General features: G+C 40.6%; 1 protein-coding gene across 1 annotated transcript; it reads left to right on the plus strand.

Annotated features, from left to right (window-relative positions):
- The first annotated feature begins 163 nt into the window (after window positions 1-163).
- On the plus strand, window positions 164-17,582 carry ift81 (intraflagellar transport 81 homolog). Its single transcript, XM_006797505.3, has 18 exons — window positions 164-602; window positions 736-839; window positions 1,996-2,176; window positions 2,263-2,352; window positions 3,645-3,710; window positions 4,012-4,122; window positions 5,436-5,520; window positions 5,993-6,156; window positions 6,234-6,329; window positions 7,174-7,320; window positions 11,834-11,983; window positions 13,232-13,360; window positions 14,776-14,865; window positions 15,530-15,616; window positions 15,754-15,825; window positions 16,022-16,107; window positions 16,320-16,365; window positions 16,888-17,582. Exons 1-18 carry the CDS (start codon window positions 459-461, stop codon window positions 17,068-17,070), a joined length of 2,031 nt encoding a protein of 676 aa, XP_006797568.2. The 5' UTR covers window positions 164-458; the 3' UTR covers window positions 17,071-17,582.
- The last annotated feature ends 1,121 nt before the right edge of the window (window positions 17,583-18,703 follow it).

Consider the following 18,703-nt stretch of genomic DNA (forward strand, 5'->3'; position numbering starts at 1 on the left):
CATATATTTCGACCGTGAATGACACTAGACTGAGGTTTTCTTCATTTACTCCTCTGACCAGTGATTGTAGAATACTTTTATACCGCCACTGTTTTGTCCGTTGAACCAAAACTATATTTTGGATTAGCTGAACACAACTCTTGAACGGACCGTAAGAGCGACTTCCGGTTAGCAACCAATCAGTGACGCCGTCTTTATGGTTTCCACAGTAACCGTTGCCTTTCCTTCTGCTAATTAACTAGCTGCTTAAAACTTGTGTAAGACGATTTTGCAATTGTTGTTATAATTTCTGAATAGTGACTTCCTAGCACAACCAGCAAGATTTTAAATAATTATTTTACGGGTTTGCGAGCTAAGCTAACTTAGTCGACAACAGAAAGCGTAGTTAAAGCGTTAGCGTTAGCTGGCTAATCAAGCAAAGAAGAGCCACTAAGTGCATCAAATCACACTTTTCCAAGATGAGCGAACAGTTGAAATTCATCGTCGAACAGCTGAACAGGGAACCATTCAAGAAGAACTTCAATCTCATCACGTTTGACTCACTTGAACCGATGCAGCTGTTGCAGATTTTAAACGATGTTCTGGCTGAAATCGACCCAAAGGTGAACCGATACTTTTATCAGATATCTTTACCAACACTAGACGCTAAAGTTCATTACACTTGTTTCCGAGTGATTATGTGTGGTGTTCATAGAAATAACGCCGGACTTCTCTCACTGATGTTTATTATTATAGCAAGCCATCGACATCCGTGAAGAAATGCCTGAACAGACTGTGAAGAGAATATGTGCTCTGCTGGGGATGCTGAAATACAAACCTCCTGGTAACCTCTCTGATGTGTAAGTATCTGCAGACACTTTCAGCTAAATTTCCCCTTAGTTAATTCTGATGTTTCTAATGTTGACAAATTGTCGTTGTACGTTATTTCTTGTTTCACTCAAAGTGTTTTGTTAGTTTGTTTTTTTTTAATTCAACATCTATAACATAAAATAGTTTCAGGGTAATTCTGGGAGACGGGCACCTTTTTTTTTATTTATTGTTAAAGCTTGTATAGTCACGGCTGGATCAGGCGATCCTGAACCATCATGGTGCACTGAGCAATTCTTTCATCTCTTTCCACTCTTCAAGTGTCTCTTGCAAATAATTTCAGGAAGGGTCCCCAGCCCTGGTGGAAGGTTTTGTTGGTATTGCTAAGTGAGTAACTGATCTTTTCCAGGCTTAAACAGTACATAAGATCTCTCAGCCATTGAGAGTGGGTGTGTTACTAAGACTCTGTCTGGCCAGAAGGAGTGTTCAAGAATTGCAGACAGGGTTTGAAGTATGTTCCTCCAATACCTTTCAAGACTGGGACATGCCCAGTACATATGGGCATGTCCCATATGTACTGGGCATATGGGACATGCCCACAATGACGATTCAAAACTGTGTAAACACAGGATGTTTTGGCTTTTGATAAATGGGCCCTGTGAAAAATCTTAAACTATAAAAGACCAATTGTTCGTATTTTGCCCTTGTTTCTCTATGCTCTTTATTTTGTTTCCACTCACCCTTTAGCCAGTTCTGGCACATTGCTGACCTCACTTAGCCTGGTTCTGCCAGAGATCCTTTCCTGTTAAAAGGGAGTTCTTTCTTCTTGCTGTCACTAAGTGCTTGCTCACAGAGGACTGTGGGGCTGTTCTGTTTTTTTCTTTAATATCGTAGGGTTGTTAGCTTATGGTACAAAACACCATATACTTATGGTTGCTGTGAACTAGCACTGTATAAATCAAATTAAATTAATTGATAAAATTAAACTCAACATGCACATCATTCATAGAGCTCTCATTTTTTTCACCTTTTCCTTAGTTTTCACTGTTTACAGTGAATTCACATAAATAAAGTACCTTAAATCTTGTAATCACCTCACTACCAGTGAAACGCAGCAGGGGATCTTCCATGTTTTCCATTCACCTTCTGCAGTTTGAATCAGCTCTCCTCCTTCATCCCTCCCTGCAGAAGCAGCTTCAGACAGGGTCTGGTGACTGGCAGCAAACCTGTGATTCACCCAATCCTCCACTGGCTGCTGCAGAGAGTCCCTGAGCTGAAGAAGAGGGCTTACTTGGCTCGTTTTCTTGTTAAGCTCGAGGTGCCTGCAGATTTTCTGCAGGACGATATCATCAATGACACTTATCACCAGGTTTGTCAGCATATTAAAGATACATACACCTCCTGCATTACTGGAACTGCTATTTTAATAAAAAGGTAAATAATATGTGTTGACAGTATGAAGAGCTGGTGGAAGGATTTAAGACTTATCATAAGGAGTGTGAACAGCTGAGGACTTCAGGCTTCTCCACAGCAGAAATAAGAAGGGTAACAAATACAGTGGCGTGAAAAAGTGTTTGCTACCTTCCTGATTTTTTTTTTTCTTTTTTTTTGTATGTTCGTCACACTTAAATATTTCAGATCATCAAACAAATTTAAGTATTAGACAAAGATAACACACGTAAATGCAAAATGCAGTTTCTAAATGAAGGTGTTTCTTATTAAGGGGGAAAAAAAATCCAAACCTGGATGGCCCTGTGTGAAAAAGTGATTCCCCCTAAGCCTAATAACTGGTTGGGCCACCCTTGGCAGCAACAACTGCAATCAAGTGTTTGCGACAACTGGCAGTGAGTCTGCAGCACTGGGAGGAATTTTGGCCCACTCATCTTTGCAGAATTGTTGTAACACAGCGAAACTGGAGGGTTTTTGACCATGAACTTCCTTTTTAAGGCATCTCAATTGGGTTCAGGTCAGGTCTTTGACTAAGCCGCTTCAAAGTTATTATTATTTTTTCTTAAGCCATTTAGAGGTGGACTTGCTGGTGTGATTTGGATTATTTTCCTCCTACAAATCCAAGGGCACTTCAGCTTGAGGTCACGAACAAATGGCCGTCATTCTCCTTTGTGATGCTTTGGTAGACGGCAGAATTCATGCTTCCATTTACTACTGCGAGACTTCCAGGTTCTGAGGCAGCAAAACAGCCCAAACCATCACAATACCACCTCCAGGTTTTACTGTTGGTATGATGTACCTTTTTATTTTTTATTATTATTATTTTTAAATGTGACATGAGCCTTTTTTCTTTTTGGGGTTAGGGTGTTTCTTTAGATCGTGGCATGATGTGTTGATTTTTAAGATATTTGTGCCTGCTCCAGCCATCAGACCGGTTCTGTTTTCCAAAAATGTCGTTTATCAGAGTTAATTAACTTGATTTAACATGAGCGGTTACTTTTCCACACAGGACCAGGTAGGTCTGAAAAACTTTTCTCCCTTAATCAATGAAATCATCGTTTAAAAACTGCATTTTCTATTTATTCTGGTTATTTTTGTCTAATGTTAAAATGTGTTTGACCTGAAACATGTAAGTGTGATAATTATGCAAAACACTAGAAAATCAGGAAGGGTGCAAACACTTTTTCACACTGTAGTCGTGCTTTACTCTTTACTACTCTTTACTACTACTACACTGCTTGTTAGAAGTTACTGATTATAATCTTTCGTCAGTATGAAACTCACATATTGATTTTAATTTATATTTGTTGTGTAATAAATGACAGTAGAACTTTTTCATAAGCTTAACTGACATTCATGACATTAATTCATCTTTTCTGCAATAACAGGACATTAGTGCCATGGAAGAAGAGAAAGACCAGCTCATCAAACGTGTGGAGAGGCTGAAGAAGAGGGTAAGGCAGACTGCTCTGGGAGGCTGCGGCACTCCTGCAATGATTGGAAGGCTTTAGAATTGACTGTGGAATGAAAACATGACCTCAAACATATATTATCAGCTCCTCTAATAAACCTGACAGGGATGTGACAGGCTGCAAGGCTGCTTAACAAGGCTAGAAGTAATGAGGTGCTGAATTTCTAGGTATTACTTACAGGCCCTGTTAAAAGGTGAAACCTGACTCTGTCAGAGGGTCGCAGTTATTTTCGCTGACCCTCCGATGACTGCCGCAGCACTGAATGGTGTTTTCTTTCCACTAGGTGGAGTCGGTGTCTAACCATCAGCGGATGCTGGAGCAGGCCAGGCAGCTGCGGGTGGAGAAGGAGAGGGAGGAGGCGCTGACTCACCAGAAGCAAGAGCAAAAGAATCAGGTAAATACTTGGGATTACTTGTGTCATTTATCAGCTCTTTTGTTCATCACAGTATATTTTAGCAAGTCATGACAATCAAGTTAAACAAGTTTGTGGGCCGTTATGCACACTGCCTTTTCTCGCTGTCTTTTGCTTCTCCTTTCTTGCTTGATGGAGTTTAAAAAAAAAAAACTGTGTCTGGCAAAATCTGGGTTTGGATTTAATGTGGAGTTTTCTGCTCACAGAGTTTTTATTGTTTGTTTTAGTTTTTTGTTTTCATTTCAGTTTAGTTTTGGCCGATACATCACAAGAAAGAAACTGAACTGAAATCTGTAGGAATTCTGTAAGAACAACAATGATTGTAGAAATATAATTTCTTGGGAAAAAGCTTTTAGAAACCTTATCTTGGGCCATTTTGGGCAACCTTTGTAAGCACCTTTTTATCACTTTTGGCTGTTGATTCTATAATAATTATCTGTCTGTGACTATTTTTGTTAGTGTTTAGTGAGCGTTGTCACACAGAATCAGCCCATCAAAGAGTCCAGTCTGGCCCACCGGCTGGCTTTGAACACTGTAAAGGAGGACATAAATTTTGTGTTTGTTCGTAAGTTTTACAGCTTTTCCTGCTGATGTCACCCATGACCATTCATAATACACCAATGTCATTAACTAATAGAGAAACGGCAACGACAAAACAGAACAAGGATATTTTCTGTGAATTAACAAGTAATTATAAATGCAGAATATTCTGGGCAATGAGCTACCAGAAATTTTACTGTATTTTTATACAATTATTTCTACAATTTAAGCCCTTTTTTAGTTGAGGTGACAGATTTCTGTCTTCTGTACACTGACAAAAAAGAGGCGTTTCACTGGTCACACAGTGAGCTGTATGCAACAAATGATATAAAATGAGTCTAATGTCTGTAGTTTAATGCTGTAAAATAACTGCCCAAACTGGTGCTCAGAGGATTTGCAGTGTGACTGCCAGGTGGCAAAACTAGATTCTAGAAGGACTTACTTTGCTGAGTGAGTTTTCTATTTTTGCATTTGTCAGATTTTAGCATTTAACATAAGAAGTGTACAACAGCAAAAAAAATACGATACAGCGTTGCAAACAGTTGGCGCACAGTCTCATCGTTATCAAACACATCCACGACTGCTGCCTAACACATGTTAAAGTCTTCTTTTTATTTTCACTTTCATTGTTTCTAGATATTTTATCGACTGAAAACTGGCACATCAATGCAGAAAACAGGAAGATGATTTCATATGAAAGTAGTGCTCTGATTTCCTGACAGTGCCTGTATCTGTGACTGTTTTTGTGTGTTCAGCTGTTTCAGGCTGAGCAGAGGCTGCTGAGATCAGAGCAGCAGTTGAAGGATTTGCGACAAGCTGCAGCAGATGCTAATCCAGAGAGTGAGTAGCCATGTCCCTGCTCCATGCATACAGCTGGATGGGTGGATTCAAGGTCACATCAGAGTGTGATGCGGGTGTCTCTCTGCTAACGGGCTTTCATCTGCTGAGACCCTCTGATTATGCTGATCTTTGAAGTGCTCTAATAGAGCTTATCTGATGGTGAAATTGTCGCCTTTTGTTCTCATCTGCTGTTGGCGTCTTTAGCCAAATGACAGATTTACACATTTGCAGTTTCTAAAACGACTGCGGTGCAGACAGAGATGGACCTGCACAATTAAAGTCAATAATCAGAAGCGCTACAAATGTTTTAGGAACACTAAATGGGGCTGCTGATGTTTAGTATACATTTAACAAGCGCTTGTCTTTCTACAATAACATTTTGGCGAAATAGTTGTTTTACCATATATTTTTGTTATTAGGCACTGAATGCCTGAAAGAGGTTTAAAATAGCTTAAAGAAAAGTCTCTTTCAGGCTTAATGAAGCGACTCGAAGAGGAGATCAAGATCAACTCCTACATGGTCTCTGAGAAGCTTCCCAAGGAGCTGGAGGGCATGAGGCGTACCGTGCAGTTCCTGCAGAAGGTGGCATCAGAGCCTGCGATGGGCCAGGCTGATCTCCAGGAGCTGGAGGACAAGGTCTGGAGGACCAGGGTTTGGTGTTATGCTTGTGTACCTTCAAGATTCTAAATGTCCTTTAATTTACTCTTTCACAGATTAAAGAAGCAGATTCTCAGATAAACCAGCTGATTGAGAAGAGGATGATGAGATATGACCCCATGGATGACAAACTCTCCCTTTACAGACAACAGGTGCTGACTGTGTTCATTCTTTCAGTCATCTTTCATTGTTCTGTCTAGTTTTGACTCTTTAATCAGCTGCATTTTTTTCCCACAGGTTAAAAGGAACCTTAATGTAATTCATGTTAAGAACACTGTTACTTCTGAGATCATAATATAAAGTTGTAGCTGAGCAATAACCAAACAAATTTTGATACAGTTGTGCCAAACATCATATTTAATTACTTTAAAATGAGGCTCTTAGGGAACAATGTCTCATTTTGTTAATTGCTTCTTCTGCTCACATCTATGGTAAAAGACACAAGGAGAGGGATCCAGGATGTGCAATTTGTGGTATGATAAAAGGGGCATGTCTGCACCAGTATTTACTTAGTACACACACCATACAAACTGGAAATTTCGGATGTTTATGGAACAGAGACCTTTCAGAATCCACAAAAGGGACTACAGAATTATATTCATAACAGAGTTGGAGGAAAGATTGATTGCCGAGCAGATGGAGCTTGCATAAGTGTGCGTAGAACATGCAAATAGACCAAAGGATAGGTCTGAATGCAAAACATCTTACTGTGACCCTGTGTTTATTTCAGAAAACTCAAATTCTTAAGGTTTTTCACTCTAAAGATGTATATTGTACAATCATTCATCCCTTTGTCCATCTGTTCCTAAATAGGTTAAGAAGAAGAGGCAGAAAGATGTTTTTCATTTGAAAGGTCAACGACTGAACACTAGCGATCTTTATTCTGTTCTCAGTGTGTGTCATAGGAAAAATGTTTGTTTTTTTCAGCTCTTTCATTTTCTCATATTTTCCATGGATTTATCGTGTTTGTATATGTCTATAACCTGACCCTTGTAGGCCTCCATCATCGCTCGAAGGAAGGAGTCAAAGGCAGAGGAGCTTCAGGAAGCAAGGGAGGAGCTGGCTGCGGCAGAGAGGGAGCTGAGGCAGAGGACAAACCAGACACGAGGCTCAGATGGGGAAGAGGTCATTCGTGGTGATGAGGTACACTGCCGGTACACACACTCACAAATCACTGCAATATTTGCTGGGGATTTTTGTGTGTGTGTGTGTGTGCGTGTGTGTTTTTGTTTTTTTGTGGCTCCACAAAAAAGGAGTTTTTAAAAACAGGACACCGCTATCATCTCCAGCTTTATCAAAGAAACTGCTAGAAGATTTGCAATCCACAGAAAACACAAGAGGCTATTTTTGTTCTTATCCAAACATAGACAGGCTCACTGTCTAATGTTACTTATCCCTTTTCCCTGCACTCCCCCACATTCCCATGCACAGTCATAAATAGAACACAAAAGAGAGAATGTCCAGAACAAGGATTGTACTGGACAAACTTCCTGAAAGTTGGCCTTTTTCTTAATCTTTAGTGTAATCAGTCTCCTAATTCAAGTCAGCTGGACAAAAAAACCTTGAGCAGTCTTTGGGTAGAGAGACTTTGCTCTCTATTTATATCCCATTACAAGATGTACTCCTTGTCCTTTTAGACACGTGGTATGGTTTACTCATGCTGATCAGTTAAAGTGAACTTAATATAGAATAAACTTAAACAAAATCTGGCAAAAGACTTGAGTAATCACTTCTCAGCTGGCCAGTAGACTAAATTTAAAGTTACGGAGCTGACGGTGACTGCTCTGAAAGAGCAGAGAGATGCTAATGATTTGGGAGCTGCGCTGGGACCATCAAAGCTCAATTTTCTAGAATCAGTTTCCATGGTTTCCTAAAGCTGACACCAGCACAGCACAGCAATATTGTTGGATCCATGATCCCTAAAAACAAAAACAAAAAAAGATTTTGTACACTGCGATTTTCCTCCCAAAATTGTTAGTACAACCAGTAAAAGTATGTAGTAATGAGCCCCAAAACCTGTAGAAATCCAGGCTGTTGCCCAAAAGGCACCAAAGCCAGAACAGCTCTGCATTGACATTATGTTAGTGTAGAGGCAATACTGTAGCATATGATGAAAACACAACAGACCTCACAGCAGAGTTTCCGTTTAATGTAAAATGGAAACGCGGCACTTTTGCAAATTCTTTTCCTGGGAGCGTGCTGTTAGAGGGATGCAGATTCTCGGCTGAGGGAACACATTTTTATATGGCAGCCTTTTGAACCACAGAACAAGCTGCATGAACTGAGTTGGCGAAGGAATGCATTAAGTTGCTGATGTGGAAAATGTGATGAATATGTTTAGCCCTGATTTCTTACAGCTTTTTAAATCACCTTAAGCATAACTACATTAATAGTAAAATATGTTATTATATTGCATCATTATTTTAAACAAATGTGACAAATGGACATGTTTGGTGACACAAAAAATAGACACAAACTCTCCACCACGAAATATAGTTAGAAACAGTGAAGTATGAGGCACACTATTATATTTTACATTAGTCATGACAATGTATTACAATCAATTTGAGACTCTTTAACTGAAATTAGAGAGCTGTTTGTAGAAACAAAGAGGCCCTTGAGACGACACATGAATGAAGTGAATGGAAACTGTTTTGTCAAATGCGGCTTATCAGACTCCTGTAGTTTCGGGCTATCAGCCGCAGTGGAGATGATCACTTTATCAGAGGTATTTTCCATTCTGACCATTACGTGTCATCACATGCCGCCCACCAACTGCAGGGTCTCTCTGAGGGGGGATGACTGCATCTGTTCGTCATTGGTTGGAAAGTAACAAGAAACCATTTTAACCAGCATCCTCGTCACTCTGGTTAAATTTAGTCTTACTTCAGTCACAAATCCGACTAACGCTTTTTTCAAAAACTTGAAATAATGTGAATTTATTTTGATTTCCTGCTGTTTGTCCCACGTGCAGTTATTTGGAGCATACGCTGCACGGTTGAGGGTTTTGTTAACTGGTCTGCTTGTGTGTGGGTGTACTGCTGAATGAGCCACCGTCCATTTTAACAGCAGTTGTTTTGGGGATACAGTGTCAGGAACACTATGCAGTATAATTCTGCTCTGTTAATTCCTCTTGCAGTCACGTCTGCCCTTGACGTTCCAAAATACACAAAGAATAAATGTGCACACAAACACACACGCATTGATCCGCATGAAGCACATTCTGTGATTTCTGGGGCTGTTCTTCTGTGTCCGTGTTCATTTATAGCTGCTCTTCATTGTGGAGGAGTTTCAGTGTGTCCCAGCAGACATTTGGGGTGGGGAGTAAGTGAGCATCCACTTAAAGCAGTTATTCTGTCAGATGAAGCTGTTTGCTGCACATAGCTGGCTGTGAATCTCAAAGGATCGGGTGACTCTTTCAGATCATAGCATGGCCTCCAGGCCTCCTCATTGCAGCCGCTGCTGTTCTCTAATCCCTTCCCTCCCCTGGCTCGAGCCATTGTCTTCTCCTGTAGCCTTTCATAGTATCACAGCTGTGCCGGACACCATGCCTCCAAATATAAACTGTGTTTAGGCCTCTTTCATTGCAGTTTCCATATCAAATTTACACTTTCTTTGTTACAGCAGGTTTTAATGTGCTTCACAGAACCATCAATAATATCAAAATGTATGTGTCTTGTTATTTTGAAGGACCTATAATCAATATTTACATTAGATAAATGGGGAGGGTTGCATCAGGAAGTGCAGGTGACGTAAATTCTTTGCCAAATCAAACACGCAGGTCATCAAGAGTGAGACTTCTATATCGGATTGGTCGGGTCCCAGGTCAACAACAACCACCTCCAGTACTGTTGGCCAGCAATGTGCCAGTGGAAACTGTGCTACTGTTGGCCGATGACAAAGGAAGAGGAGAGGGGAAGCGTGTTCGGAGGTAGTAAGGGAAGGAAAGGAGCGAGTGTGGGGGTGTGAATAGGGACCTTAAATGTAGGGATTATGATTGGTAGAGGGAGAGAGCTGATTGACATGATGGGGAAAAAAAGAAGGTGGATATATTGTGCAGGAGACTACTTACAGGGAAACAAGGTCAGAAGCATTAGAGATGTACTCAAGCTGTTCTCCCATAATGTAGATATGTAGAGAAATGAGCAGGGGTGAGCTTGCGTGAAGAGTAAGTGAATAGTGTTGTGGAGGTGAAGAGAGTGTCAGAGAGGATGATGAGCTGAAATGCTTGAAATTGAATTGAAGGGGTGATGATGAATGTTGTCAGTGTGTGTGTGTCCAACAAATTGAATATTAGGTAGAAAAGGGAAAGGAAGTGGCAGAGATGGGAGAGAGTGGTGTTTGGAGGAGACTTCAGTGGACATGTAGATGAAGAGGTGAGGGGGAGGTGTTGGGCAGGGATGGTATTAAGGATAAAAATGCAGAAAGAGAAATGGTAAAGCTGTGGTGATCACATACTTTAAGAGGTGATGTAAATGAGTGGAGGTAGGTGCATGCAGATGGCCTATATTCTATGCAGAAGGTACAATATGAAAGAGTTTGGAGACTGCAAGGTGGGGTCCAGGGAGAATCTGAGTCTGTAGGATGACATTAAGAAGAAGAAGCAAGTGAAGCCAGAGGCAAAGATTAAATGGTGGAAGCTGAAAAAGGAAGATGTTGAGCCAGAGTTCAGGCAGGATTTGAGACAAGCTCAAATCCTGCCTGAACTCTGGCTCAACAAAAGTAGCGAAGAGTTACCAGATGAATTGGTGAGGAAAGAAAACAAGGTCTTATGTCTTATTTCCTGGAGGTATGATCTAGAGAGAAGAGGACTAAAAGTCGGTAGTAGTAAGACAGAATGGATACGTGTACTCGAGAGGGAGGCAGGTGGAAAGGTGAAGTAGCAAGTAGAGGTAGTAAAGTTAGTTGACTTCAAATATCTGGGAGCAGCAGCTCACAAAGAGAGGTGAAGGAGAGTGCAGGCAGGGCGGCTGGGGACGAGTATCAGAGGTGACATTTGACATTAGGATAGCAGTGAGAGTGAAAGGGAAGGTTTACAAGACTGCACTGACACCTGCTATGATTTAATGTTAGCAGATGTTGGCACTGGAAAAAAGACAGGAGGCAGAGCTGTAAGTGTCAGAGTTGATACTAAAATCTTTGATGGAAGCGAGGGAAGTACTAGAAATGAACACATCAGAGGTACAGTCAGGTTGAGTTGTTTGGAGACAGTCAGAGAGGTAAGGCGGGGATGGTTTGGGCATGTGATGGGGAGGGATAGTGGACATATTGAATATAGAGCTGCTGGGTATTTTCATGCAACCTTTGAGTAACACTAAATGATCTTGTTCACAGCTACCACTAATTCAGATTCACTAATTAAGCAAACAAGCATGTCTTTGGACTGTGGGAGTAGGCCGGAGTACCTGGAGAGAACCCATGCAGCCACTAGGAGAACACGCAAATAACGCAAACGATAGAAAGGCACCGACTGGCCTGTTTCCTTTACAATCTGTCAGCTGGTTTTAATTCCAGTATTAATTACTGCACCACCAAAAAACCCAAAAGCAATAGCAATCTGCCCAAAATGTGTTTATCCAGGACTTACAGGCATGTCCATAATGTGTTCCTTCGCATTTGTGACTAATGCCGAATTCTGTTTCGTTGTTCTTCTAAGATGAAACGATTAGTGGCGAAACTCCGCAGCAAGGGAACAGTATACAAGAAGAAACGCCAGGAAATTGCTGAGCTGAAAGCAGATTATGGAGTCGTGCAGCGCACAGAGGAGCTTCTCAAGCAGAGACATGATGCTGTCCAGCAGAAACTGGTAATTCCTGATTTTGAATTTCACGTGAGAGAAGCAGAATCGTAAGGAAGGACTGGGATTCACAACTTTATGTTGCTTTCTGAAGACTATTGTGATGCTACAGGACAAACCATAAGGAAAGTCAACAGTGAATCCCACATAGGCTTACCGTGATATACTTAAATAAACAGAGCACAAGGGAAGTCTCATTAAAGACACCCTTAAGTAATAATTTAATGTTAAGTATTTGGACCTGGACCAGAGAAATCTTCCTAACTGCTCCTGCTGTCCTCTCTGAACTGTCATATTCATGCAATAACCGCCCCACCTCCTCCCCCTTCGTCATTCTGTCAGTCCAAATGTGTTGTTTTCACTTGATCCTCCCATTCACATACTTTCTGCTAACAGTGAAGTGGTAGAAGTTTCCTAGAAAGGGCTTCACACCTTTGTGTGGTCCCAGCACCTGACTTGTTGATGGGCTCTCTGACGCAGGCTGAGCTACTATTTCTGACAGTTCCATCTGCTGCTCTTCCTCTGTCTGCATCCCACACAAGGATTTGATAAAGCAATGGACGTTTTCCTTCTGATCACATTTCTGGTTGAAAAAATGTCTTGCATATGAGCCCCCCCCCCCCCCCCTTTTTTTTTTTTAAAGCATCATACTCCTTATGCATTTTAGAGATCAAATGACAGACACCCTGTTAATGTTAATTTTACGTGGAGCAATATTCAGCCCCAATTCCATGAAATGTATAAATTGTAAATGAAAACAGAATGCAGTGACTTGCAAATCTCATAAGCCCACATTTTATTCAAAATGGAGTATTAAAACCTATCAAATGTTTAACGTGAGAACATTTTAAGAAATATATTAGCCTTTTTTTCAATTTGATTGCAGTAACATGTTTCAAAAAATGCTGCGGCATGGCCATTTTTTATCGCTGTTAGGCTGTTTACCTCTAGGCCTTTCTGCCTTTCTTCACTTCCTCGATGCTCTTTTTATACCCAATCATTTATTGACCTGTTGACAGTAACACGATTGGTTCCTGAAATGGTGAAATGTTTCAGTTTAAACAGCTGGTATGTTTTCTTGGTTGTATTGTGAATAAAATATGGGTTTATGAGATTTTCAAATCGCTGCGTTCTGTATTAATTTGCGTTTTATGCAGAATCCCAATTATTGGGGAATTTAGGTGGTATGTCTGAAATCAAAGACAATATTCCTAATCATCAAAAAACAACATCTGACTATTTGTGCTGTGTTTAAAGCAAGCCGTGGAGGCTGAGAAGGGGATCTCTGGCTACAGTGATACTCAGGAAGAGCTGGAGAGGGTTTCTGCCATCAAGAGTGAGCTAGATGAGAAGAAGGGCCGCACTCTGGATGACATGTCTGAAATGGTGACTATACTTTTTGTTAGTGCTATTTGACTTACTGTAGGCTTAGTAGTTACTATAGATACATACTGATTATCAATTATTTAGTCTGTTCTCAGTAAGTTCATATAAAGCCAGGAGAAGAAACAACTGAGTGTTTAAAGCAGTCTGCACTCTGAGCTTTTGATTGACACGGGTTACTTGTACACATACAGACCTCATTATTTGAACTCTTAGCCATCTTGCTAAGAGCGTATGAGCAATCACTATTGGAACATTGTATTTATGACAGAAAATAAGGAAAAGCAGAGCATGTCCAATTTAATGTTCTTCACATCTTCATTCGGACGTAGCCAACACAGTTACAGACAGAACGATAAGCATGCAGTATGCATAGGCGTAAAAGGCTTATTGCACATGTGCCAACAAATACTGTTAGCATTGATGATAACGTGAACTTAAATGACATGATTGTCTCCAGTGTTGTCAGTTAAAGCATAACTTTAACTTTAACCGTGTGTGTGTCTGTGTGTGTAGGAGAATATGATATGCCACTGAAAAGAAAAGCACCAGTGTTGCAGTTTAATTGATTGAAGCCCATTTAGCTGATTCAGTTTTATGGCCCTTGTATTGTGGATACAGGCTCACTGTAATTTGTAATAGACTTTTTTTTTTCTTCTTTTACCACCCACATTTTGTTTTCCCACAGCAGGGAAAATGTGAAATTTATGATCCTGTCTTGAGCTGGACAGTGAACCAGCATGCACACACACACTCCATGATTTGAACTATTCATTTAGCCACCATTTATTTATTTGCACTTTCCCTGGAGTTTGGCCTTTAGGGAGTTTACGAAAGTCTAAAATAACTACAGCAAAGTGAAATTTCAGCACATGTTGGCAAATAATAACCTCTGTGTTGATGCTCGGGATATTTAATTAAAGCTGAAAGTTTGATTTTATTGTTGTCAGTAATGGGAAGTTACAACAAGAATACTAGTTCATAACTTCCATCATCATCCTTTTGTGTGGAAGCCCAGGACATCCGTTGTGACTTTTTTATGAATTCGGTAGCGTGTGTACTTCTGCAGACTGTAGGATTGCTTGTTAATGATGATATCAAATATACCTGCATCCATGCTGAAAGCACGCTGTACACTGAAATTTAAAAATGGTATTTCAAACCCATAAAACTGAAATCTGGAATGTTTCAATCAATACTTACCTACTTACACACGCGCTATAGGCACTTTCTCCAAATGTTGATCTGGTTGACAATGCTGTCTAACTTCATCATTAGTCACAGTTGCATTACCTGCTGTTTACTCTTAAGTCTGTGAATGCATACAAAGGTACATGTGTGATTATTGTAGGACTCCTTTTTTGTGTTTTGTTTTTATTGTTAATGCAGTGTGTGCCGTTATCTTGTGTTTTTTGAAGGTGAAGAAGCTAAACTCAATGATAGTGGAGAAGAAGTCTGCGCTAGCACCAATTATTAAAGAACTGAGGTCACTGAGACAGCAGAGTCAGGTGAGCATCATCTGAATTATTAAACGAGAACTTCAAAGAAACCTCACGGCACATCAAACGGTGTTTGTAAAGACAGTTTGATGTGCCAAAGACCACATCGAAACAAGGACCTTCAGCTCACATGACAAAACAGCATCCCTGTTTAACACCCAGCCTGTCAGGAAAAGGATCCTGGCAAGAATTTGGTACGGATTTTTCATTACAGAGTATAACTTTCAGAAAGAGTGGGTAATTCATGCTCCAAAATATCTTCGGTGAGTCCTAATTCTGTTTCTGCGAACAAGTAGAAGTTCACTTTAATATTATGCTACCATGGACAAGGTCCATTAAGAGTAATTTGCATGATCCATAAATAAATGTATAATGGGAAAGCATCCTGCATCCCTGAGCTGGAGCAGAGGATTTAATTTTCCTACATGTGTGCCCAGAATTGCTCTTACATCTCAATGTGTCACGTCTGTTAATGAAGAGCTGCAACTGGAAGACATAAATAGACTCTGTAAGTGGTTAAAGTGCTAAAACTACAGCTGGGATCTTTTGTTGACATTAAACAGTGCTGTGAGCAGGACACGAGTGTTGATAATAGTGCATTTGTCTCAGTTCTTACTGTCTAGTAATGGATTTGCTTTTCTGTTCCGGTGTGTCCTGCTCGGATTCTTCATAGGAGTTAGGCCAAGAGTATGAAGAAAAGAAGGCACAGTATGAAAGCTGTGCTGCTGGTTTGGAGAGCAACAGATCAAAACTGGAGCAGGTATAATTATTATAGTGCAAGGGTTTCATATGCACAGCACTTTAGGTGAATTTTGGTGCTTTTTTCCCCTTGTGTTAGTACATGTTTGATCTTTAGCATGGTTATATAAGAACGTCCATCTTCTCTTTAAATCACAGGAGGTGAAAGCACTGAGGGATGAGATGGCACAGAAGGAAAACCGATACCATCATATCAACACCATGTCACAGGCAAGTATTTTGAAAAGATACAGTAGTTACGGTACTTAAAGCAGGACCAAAGACTGTGCACGGTTATCGCTGTTTTCAAGCCAAATTAGAAACATGAGTGCATACAATGCTGCAGCATTTTGTAAGCCACCTGCCCCCACAAGCACCCACTGGCACAAACTGTAAACTCGGATCTGTGCCTCTCTGTCCTCGGCAGATCCTTGAGATGCAAATACAGAGGGCAGCTGAGGAGATGAAGGCCTACGTGTCTCCCGATCCGCAAGAGAAGAAGAAAGCCATGAGGTGAGCCTGCTGAGCCAGGCCAGCCAGCTGCTTGCGAGATGAATGGCCTTTTTTATTTCAGCAGGCTCTCATTACAATAAAGCCAGTTAATCTACTGCCACCGTTTCCTTGCTGTTGTGATGACACACCTTTATTTTTAATACGTGGGGTGAAATCAGCTTAAGAAATGGCTGTTGCACACATGTTACTAATCTTCCTTTTGTTCACTGTAGGGAAGTGTACATGAAGAATATTTCCGAACAGGAGTTACTTGGCAAGGTGAGAAAAGTGTGCTGAGCGAGTGCTGACCTAGCAGATTCTAGGACGGGTCAATACTTGGAAATATTCCTTTATTCTGTCAAGAACATGATCTGAGGACACACAGGTTAGCCAAGGAGGTTTCACAGAGTTTGCTTTGGAAGTAAAGTAATGCATAGTAAGGAATGCACCTGAACATTCACATCAGGACACAAAACAAAACAGTAAATTGTATGTATTACTCTATAAATGTGCAAGCAAATTCTTTATAGAATTCTCTGGAAATGCCATAAATGTGCATCTAGTTTGCTGAGTTAAGGTTATATTAAGATATATGGCATCAAATCTGAATTCTGTCTTTGAATAAATGGCTGTTGTTTTTATCTCAGGTCTTCAGAGGACAGTAGAATGTCATAATGAGACAGATTTAACATAGTTTTGTTTGCACCAGGTTGGCACAAATGTGATCATGTTGGGGTTCATTTCATTTTGAGCAAACGGAGGTATTTTTCACCAATATCTCTTTTCACGTGTGGTCTCCAGAAGTTGCGAGAGGAACAGAAGACGGTGAGGGAGAGCCACAGCGCCAACATGGAGCAGGTGAAGATGTGGCGTGACCTAGAGCAGCTGATGGAGTGCAAGAGGCAGTGCTTTATAAGGGCAAAGAACCGGGAGTCTATCGGTCAGATCATCCAGGAGGGAGGGGAGGACAGGCTGGTGCTGTGAGGAGTCATCTAGGAATGATGGGCTGTGATTCCACTGAGTTCAGCTTAACAGAGTTTCTGTCATCGTTCTGTCACAGGCTTAATTTTCCTCATCTATCTCTTCTCTTTATACTCGGCTGTTGTTTCACTTGGAACTTTAGAACCAGACCACTAACCTAAAGAGGTGGCGTGGTTTAAGATGCTTTTGAATCGCCAACTTAAAGAACACGTGCAGCGGCACAGGGGTTTTCACTTTCTCTGGCCCACAGGAGACTCCTTTCAATCAGACTGTCCAAAGATAACAGGATACAAAGTGGTGCTCTTGGGATGTGGCCACAGTCAACTATTATTGGCACTGCCAACCATGACCTTGAGCATGGGTTGAGATTCCAGTTTTGGAATTCACTGGGAGCCCCCACTGCATTGAAACGGTCAAAATATTCTGCTTGTGGAATACTGTAATGGATCCTTTTTTCAATATGGTTGTTAATATTTTCTGTGTATTTCTATTAAATATATTTAATAATGATTTTGACTTATGTTTTCATTGTGACAGTGAGAAATGTATGAATGTAAATTAGGAAAGCTATGTAGACTGTTGGAGTTTAAAAGAGCAGTCGGTCTGTCCTATTCATTGCCTTCATTTGTTCTGTTTTGTTTTTTCACCATGAATCAATTTTGCATCATATCTGAAAGCAAAAACTTTTATTTGGATGATGAAGATTCATATCTTTTTTAGCAGGTAACACGACACACACGTCTGCCCGCTGACTTTTGTGTGTGACACGTCATTCCCAGCAAATGTCTTCATGGATGTTTCAGGGTCTCGACCTCCCCCTCTCCCATAGGAACTTAATCTCCTGTTGACAGCCAATGTTAGTGGCCCTTGTGCCAAACGGATCAAGTGTGCTTTGTAAAAGGCTGCTCGATGTCCAGCTGGCTGGTGCCATGTTATTGTTGTTACAACACCTTGTGCTTCTTGGGACCTTATTAAGACATATTAACAGATGATACACGCCAGTCCTGTAAAACATCTGACAGTACTACCCCCTGAAGACCCCAGAGGAGGGCGGGGGACCCTTTTACACCTTTACAGAAAATTGGACCTTTGTTTTGCAAACACCTTTCACTTTAAACCTTATTGTTTTGTGGTATTGGTATGTCTCTGCTACTAGCTGGTGTGAATAAATGTTCCAATTTTCTAAGACAATCTCAATTCCATCCTTTTTTTTCTAATTAAAGCGGTGATACATTAAACGAGCAATGGACTTTTTGTATTTGTATGCCTTCATTCTGTCTGCATGAAGCTGCCTATAAAGCTGTATAAGCATATTTGGGCAGAGTATTGCAAGATTATTGTAGTTAATAAAAACTAAAAAGGTGTGGGGGAAAAGGCGTCTTTACTTTCAGTCTTTAGCTCTTGCTCGTCCCCTCGTATTACCTGTTTATATATTTTTTATTAATACAGGACCATCAGGGCTGCCCATGTTCAGCGTTGAATGAAAAGGACATTGAGGACATGTATATAATCGCCAATGCTTAAAAAAGGTTTTAAAAGCAAAGCAAAACCACCACCTTTGCTGCTGCAGAAATCTCCTTGAAATGTCATGTTTCTCTCAAAATATTTCAATAAATTTCTGATGTTGTGTTTTTAC

This window comes from Neolamprologus brichardi, chromosome 12 (assembly GCF_056152115.1).
Source record: "Neolamprologus brichardi isolate AB-2024 chromosome 12, ASM5615211v1, whole genome shotgun sequence".
NCBI lineage: Eukaryota > Metazoa > Chordata > Actinopteri > Cichliformes > Cichlidae > Neolamprologus > Neolamprologus brichardi.